A 7,688-nucleotide genomic window follows, 5' to 3' on the forward strand; every position below is an offset into this window, starting at 1 on the left:
AAACCAGGTATTAAATATCCCCTTTCTAATTACCTTGACACCTCTAAATTGTCCCCTTCCTATGCCAATTTTTGCTCACTTCTCACTGCTATCCCTGAACCAAGATTTTATCATGAGGCTGTTAAGGATCCAAAATGACAGGAAGCTATGGATGCTGAAATTAAGGCCTTGAAATCTAATCACACTTGGACACTTACTCCTTTGCCTTCAAATAAAAAGGCTATTGGTTGTAAGTAGGTCTATAGGGTGAAGTATAAGGCAAATGGGTCTATAGAGAGGTACAAGGTTAGATTGGTTGCTAAGGGATTCACTCAACAAGAGGGTTTGGATTTCACTGATAATTTTTCACTAGTTGCCAAAATGACTATTGTCAAAACTTTGCTTGTCATATCTGCTGTGAGAGGTTGGCATTTGGTCCAATTAGATGTCAATAATGCCTTCTTACATGGTGATCTCAATGAAGAAGTATATATGTAGCTTCCTCAGGGTTTTCACAGCACGGGGGAGCACTTAGTTTGCAAGCTACACAAATCCTTATATGGTCTTAAGCAAGCATCAAGGCAATGGTATTCCAAGTTTTCGTCTGTTATCTTAAAACATGGTTTTAAGCAGTCTAAGGCTGATTACTCATTGTTTACTAAGAAGTTTAATGGTTCTTTTATAGCCTTGCTAGTATATGTTGATGACATTCTTATAGCAAGTAATGATGTTCAAGCTGTTAATGACCTTAAAGTTTCTTTGGATAAGCATTTCAAGTTGAAAGATCTTGGAGGTTTGAAATATTTTCTTGGGCTTGAAGTGGCTAGATCAGACAAAGGCATCTCTTTGAATCAAAGAAAATATGCCTTAAAAGTTCTGAAAGATGCAGGGATGACTGCTTGCAAGCCTAGTAAGGTGCCAATGGAGCAAAACCTGAAGTTAAGTAAATTTCAAGGGAAGTTGTTATCTGATCCTGGAGTTCATAGAAGATTAGTGGGAAGATTGCTATACTTAACTATTACTAGACCTGACATAGCTTATGCTGTGCATAAGCTAAGTCAGTTCATGTCAAAACCAAGAAAACCACATTTAGATGCTGCCTACAAAGTTCTGCAATACATCAAAGGCTATCCTGGTCAGGGTATTCTATTGTCATCCAAGTTAGATTTGCATTTGAAGGCTTACACAAATGCAGATTGGGCTTTTTGTGTTGATACCAGGAGGTCAACTACAGGCTATTGTATATTCTTGGGTGACTCTTTAATCTCATGGAAATCTAAGAAACAGTCTATAGTATCTAGATCTTTTGTTGAAGCAGAGTATAGAGCAATGGCAATGACTATTTGTTAAGTGACTAGGCTGTTGGCCTTGTTAAAGGATTTGCAAATTCATCATCCTCAACCAGCGCTACTGTTTTGTGATAATCAAGAGGCTATTTACATTGAGGAGAATCCTGTTTTTCATGAAAGAACAAAGCATATAGAAGTTGATTGCCATCTGGTCAGAGACAAGGTGCAAGATAATGTGATTAGATTGTTCTTTACTCCCACACATTCACAGTTGGCAGATTTATTAACTAAAGCTCTAGTAGTCAATAATTGAAGTGTTTACTTGCCAAGATGAGTATAGTGAACATCAATAGTTTAGCTGCTCATCTTAAGGGGTAGTGTCAAAATATTGCTGACTGCAATAATCAGAATCAGAGGAAGAAGCAAGAATCAAACACTAAAAGGAAGAAGTAATGAGCTGTGAAGTATACTACAAGTCGTTTTGCATTGAGGACTTATCTTCCTTATGTCGTTTTGTATTGTAATTATTAGTTAGAATGTTCACACGTGAGGTAACAGCTAGTAACTAAATGTCACACGTGTGCCCTGATAATTTGTTTAGTCTGTTAGGGTAGTTAGTTGATTAATCTTCAATCTCTCTTCTTTTTGTTTCTTTGTTCTGTGATTGATAGCAATCCTTTCCTACTCTGAATTTCTTATATGCTTTAACCCTAGTTTTTGTTCAAAAGATTTGTAGCGTGGCCTATTGGAAAAGATTACCTTTCCTCTTTTTGTATTGCAATTCTTTGCATAAAGTTGAAATTTGATTTCCTTTTCCAAAAACAAACAAAGCTCTTCTAGCAAATAGCAATGTATAGTCATTAATTTAATTGTGATATACTAAACCACCACGCAAATGAGTATTGCATTAGCAAAATCTAGGGGTGTGCAAAAAACCCGCCAACCTGCCAAAGTCGACCCGACCCACCCATATTTTTAGGGCTTGGTGAGTTGGGTTGGGTTACAATTTTTTTTTTTATAGCGAGTCGGGTTGGGTTTGGGTCATAAAATTACAAACCCGCCAAACTCGACCTGACCCACCCATATTTTAATATATTTGAGAAATATATTATATATTTAATAATTTTAAAAAAAAAACCAGCTATAAAGCACTTCCTCGGTTCCTACTATCATATAAAATATAAAATCCTATTATTTCTTTTAATATATATATTTAAATATATTATATAATTAATAATTTTTTTTTAAATTTTAGATATATTTTGTTTATAACTGAATTAGAAACTCCTGTATATTTTGTTTATAAGTGAATTAGGATACTAGTTCATTTATGTTTTGTTTATCAACTCAGTTGGATACTTAAACATATTTTGTTTACAACTAAGTTGGAATATTAGTTTATATATTACTGTATATTTTGTTTATCAACTCAGGTGGCAACTATGATATATTTTTTTCTGCTCAATTTAATAATAATAGTAATAAAAAAATTGTCCAACCCATGAGTTCAACCCGACCCAACCCAACCCATGTGGGTTGGGTTGAATTTTTTTTGACCCACCATGGTGGGTTGGGTCAAAAAATCCCTTCAACCTGACCCAACCCGACTTATACACACCCTTAGCAAAATCCACAGAAAAATGTTGAGCACCATAGAAATTATTTTGCTACATTATCCATCAAAATCATTTTGCATCATTTTGCATGGACGAGCAAGTTTCTTATCCTGCAGCAATTCAACCACTTTTCGCATGGAGGGTCTCTTATTGGGTGATGCTGCGGTACAAAGAAGAGCTACAATCAAAACCTTCTCAATCTCTCCACAATCGCATGAAAATGGATCCAACTTCGGGTCTATAAGCTGGACCAAATCAATGTTTCTGATACCATCACTACTTCCTTCTTCAAAAGATGATATAACAATCCCTGAAACCCACTTCACCAAATCGTTGTTATCACCAAAGGAGGGGTCATTTGGTCTTTTACCGGTTATTAATTCCAATAGCACCACACCAAAACTATAAATATCGCTCTTCTCTGTCACTCTTAGAGTGTAACCGTACTCTGCATTGATTCAACAAAATGCAAATAAAAAAACTAACTAGTTGATTACAAAGACAATTAGTTCTTTTATTTATTTATCTACTTAATTATCATCTTTATGTGAGATGTAAAAAATAAAGGTTAATTCTTTTTTTACTATATCAACTTTTACATTTCTCATGAAACAGTAACTATATTGTGCAATGACCCTAACTATCGTATCTGTACTGGATGTCAATCCAAAAGTTTAGTATATGTAGAATAAACAGGAGAAAATGGGCAAATGTCCTTTTCTCCCAAACTAAGCAGCGTTTTGCCCCCTTTTCCAAACTAATTAGGGAAATGCCCATTTTTTGTAACTCGATTTAAGATAAATTGATTTAAAAAAAAAAAAAAAAAAAAAATCTAGAGCCCTATAGCGGCGTTTTTAAGGACTTATAGTGACGTTTTAAGAACCTATAGTGGAGTTTTGTAACTTGACCTCTATGAAATCAAGTTATAGGCAATTTTTATTTTTTTATTTTTTTTACCTATAACTCGATTTCATAGAGGTCGAGTTACAAAATGTCACTATAGGTCCTAAAAATGTCACTATAGGCTCCTTAAAAACGCCGCTATAAGGTCTAACTCGATTTATCACAAATCGAGTTTCAAAAAAGGGGCATTTCCCTAATTAGTTTAGGAAAAGGGGCAAAGAGCTACTATTTTTTCCCGAAAAGGGCATTTGGCAATTTTTTCCATAATAAACAACTAGTTTGACAAACTGTAAAAACCTTTCCCTATAATTCACGAACGTGGTTATACATTTTAGATTATACTTCTCCAATGCATTAAAAGCTTTTTTTTTCTTCAAGAAACATGAATAAAATTGAGGTACATGTGATAAGAGATTTTCAAAGGAAAAAAAACATTACAGGAACGTTACTAATACTTGGCAGGGGCACCGAACATATAAATGTGCTAGTTGTCTCCAACTGAAACTGAATTTTTGTAATTTAGCAAAAAAAAAAAAAAAAAACTGAGTTTTTGTATTTAGCCAAAAAGGGGGGGATTGAATCAACAAGTATACTAGGTGGCAAAGCCATTGGAAAATTTGGTACCGATAAGAAGTAGTTCATATTGAGTTGGTGACAGGTTAACTTATATATATTAGCATCAAATGGGGCCCTATAGTTGGTGGCTAAATTCAAAACTCCAAAGCGCCAAAACCAATCAGACATAAGAAACAATACAAATTATGCAAACAGAAGTTGCAGCTAACTAAGGCATGCCTAAACAGAAATTGCGCAATATCACCCAGAAAAGAATTAGACATTCAAGACAAACAGTTGCAAGAGAGAAATGAATAATCCTAAAGATACGTCCAATTTTATAATATGTTAACGCATGTGATTATGAATGATAAACACTTTCTACCCAATTTTATTTACATAACCTATAATTTTTAACCAATTATTTAAGGTGTACAAGCAAACAAATTATGAAAATAGATGTGTCTGTAATAATGTAGAGGAAGATGAAAAAGAAGAATAATGGACTAACCTGGTGCAATGTAGCCATAGGAGCCAGCAACTCTGGACATAGCACCAGGACCATGGTGCAATGACTTAGCCAGGCCGAAATCCGCCACACGTGGCCTCAAATCCTGGTCCAACAAAATATTGTTGCTCTTCACATCCCGGTGCACGATAGGTGGAGCACAATCATGGTGAAGATACGCCAATCCCTGAGCCGTACCCAATGCTATCATGAACCTCTTGGGCCAATCCAACAAACCTACACTACCATGATCTCCATGCAACATGTCACCCAAGCTCCCATTTTCCATGTACTCGTACACCAAAAGTCTGCACTCCTCGTTGCTACAACAAAACAACAACTTCAAAACATTGGTGTGTCGGATCAGACCCAGTGTCTCCACTTCGGATCGGAACACCGTTTCTAAATCCAAATACGGGTTTTGGGTCTTTCCCCAGAGCTTCTTAACCGCTACTGTTTGACCCGTTTTGATCTTCACCTTATATACTCGACCCGACCCACCTGATCCAATCTGATTTCCTGCTCTTAGATACGAGAAAATGTCTTGCTCAGTGAACCCAATTCGTTGGAATGCGATTACCTTCATTTGGCTATGGAGTTTGGGTTTTGGATCACCAAGTGGTGGAAATTTGGTTTTATAAAGCCATGCCAGAGACAGTACTAGGATTATAACACAGAAACCTAAAAGAACTAATACAGAATAGAAAGAGGCGGTTCTGGGTCTCGAACATTGTGCCAAGGGTTTCAAAGTGTTGCTAAAGAGATTTGGGTTATCCAATAGGCTCGGTAGATAAAACTTGGTGTCGAACTCCAAAGGTAGTCTACCATCAAGATTGTTGTTGGAGAGGTTAAACTCTGTCAGCTTCAGCTTCGTCAAAGACTCAGGAATCTCTCCTGTGAGCAAGTTTCCGGAGAGATCAAGGTACGTTAGCACCGGTAAAGTCCCCAAGTCAGGCGGTATAGTGCCGGAAAATCTGTTTCCCGATAGGTTAAAATAGGACAAGGCCTTCCAGTTCAGCGAGCTCACATTTCTTGGAATTTCGCCGGATAACATGTTCTCTTGGACAAGAAATTTCTGCAACTTCTTCAATCCTGTTATACAAGTCGGCAACACGCCGGAAAACTGGTTTTGGCTCAGCGAGAACTCGACTAGTTGTTGCAGCTGGCAAATTTCCGCCGGAATCTCTCCGGTGAAATTATTTCCGGCGATCGAGATGGCAACGAGTCCGGAGGCAAGAGATATGTTATGCGAAATGGAACCCTGTAATCTATTATTATACATTTGGAGGCGAGTAAGCCCAGGATGACTCCAAAAACCCTCAGGTACTCCACCGGATAGTTCATTTTGCTCGATCCTGACATAGTTAAGAGAATCGCATTCACCGTATGACATTGGTATTGTTCCAGAGAAGCTGTTCTTGAATGTGACTAACCTCTCAAGCTTCTTCCGGTAGCAGAGGTACATGGGCAACTCGCCAGTGAATTTGTTCGTAGAAACATCAATATTCACCAAGTCAGAATTTTTCCCAAGATTTTTGGGTAGTTGTCCAGAAAAGCTGTTGTTGAAGATTTTCAGCTCATGTAGGACCGGGTTCGAAGCTAAAACTTCAGGAACTTGACCTTCGAAAAAATTGTCGTTGAGGTTAAGAGAGTTCAGTGGCATTGCGGCGATCTTTTCAGATAGTGTACCGCTGAGGTTGTTTTCTGAGACATCTAGTCTAAGCAAAGTCCTCAAATTTGCTATGGTCTCTGGCAATCCACCGCTCAAATTGTTTTGATAGAGCTCGATTTGTTCAATGCTTTTTAATCTGCCAATACTCTCTGGAATTTCACCGGAAAGTGAATTGTTGGATAAGTCTAGGTTCTTGAGCGAGTCAAGTTTCCCAATTGAGTCCGGTATTGTCCCAATGAGATTCAAACTTGAAAAATACATAATCACGAGCTTGGTCAAGTTTCCAATCTCCGGAGGTAAAGGACCAGGCGTTAATGGATTGGAAATTAGCTCTAATAGGGTTAACTCACGGAGATTGCCTAAAAATGAAGGGATTGAGTCTGTGATATCGTTTGATCTTAGGTGTAGGAATCTCAGCGCCGGGAACCGTCGGCCAAAGCTCGCTGGAATTTTCCCAGTGAAAAAGTTGTCAGAGAGATCGAGATTTTCCAAATTTGTAAACTCCGGCGAGAAGTCCGGCAACTTTCCGCTGAAGTAGTTATTTGCGAGGCTTAGAAAATGAAGATGTGAGCACCTAGAAAAGGCTCGGGAAGTGATTATACCGTTGAGGGTATTGTTGGCGAGAGACAGGTTTTGGAGGGTCCGAATCTGACAGAATCCAAACGGGAACCGGCCAGAGAGATTGAAACCGGACAGGTAAATTGAAATGACTTTGTGTTTGTGAGAGTCACAAGAAATGCCACTCCAATTACATGGATTATGTTCACGGTTCGAAATCCAATCGTTGAGGCTGCCATTCGGGTCATCCAGTTGGGTCTTCTTGACCCGAATCAAAATCTCAGAATCAGATGTCAGTGAAAGCACTAGTGAAAAGCAGTGCAAGAACAAGAAAAACATGACCGCAAGGGCTTTGGGTGTTAGGTGTGTCATCATCTTAGAACCTATTACAAAATGTGTAAGCCTTTTGCAAATGGTAATGGAAAATGGGAAATGACTTTCAAGGGTTTTGGGTTTGTGAGGGAGTAACGGTGGGGAAATAAGGACGGTGACAAGAACGAGGTCAAATGCTGAATGGGATTTTAAATATGGATTAGAAATTCAAGGGGTTCACATGGGAATAGCTGCTGTGTGGTACAGAAAGGGATGGGTTTAATTTTTTTTTTTTT

The 7,688-nt window shown here is 37.9% G+C and overlaps 1 protein-coding gene across 1 annotated transcript; it reads right to left on the minus strand.

The window, feature by feature from the left end:
- Positions 1-2,770: 2,770 nt before the first annotated feature.
- On the minus strand, positions 2,771-7,452 carry LOC126689907 (LRR receptor-like serine/threonine-protein kinase HSL2). Its single transcript, XM_050385070.1, has 2 exons — positions 4,854-7,452; positions 2,771-3,332 (listed from the first exon to the last, which is right to left on the minus strand). The coding sequence occupies exons 1-2, from the start codon at positions 7,450-7,452 to the stop codon at positions 2,941-2,943; spliced, it is 2,991 nt and encodes a 996-aa protein (XP_050241027.1). The 3' UTR covers positions 2,771-2,940.
- Between the last annotated feature and the right edge of the window lie 236 nt (positions 7,453-7,688).

This window comes from Quercus robur, chromosome 6 (assembly GCF_932294415.1).
Source record: "Quercus robur chromosome 6, dhQueRobu3.1, whole genome shotgun sequence".
In the NCBI taxonomy this organism is placed as follows: Eukaryota; Viridiplantae; Streptophyta; class Magnoliopsida; order Fagales; family Fagaceae; genus Quercus; species Quercus robur.

Coding starts and splice junctions, on each gene's coding strand:
- LOC126689907 (XM_050385070.1), bottom strand. CDS start 7,452: ATGACACACCTAACACCCAAAGCCCTTGCGGTCATGTTTTTCTTGTTC. Junction 3,333..4,853: donor CTATGGCTACATTGCACCAG/GTTAGTCCATTA, acceptor GAATCAATGCAG/AGTACGGTTACACTCTAAGA.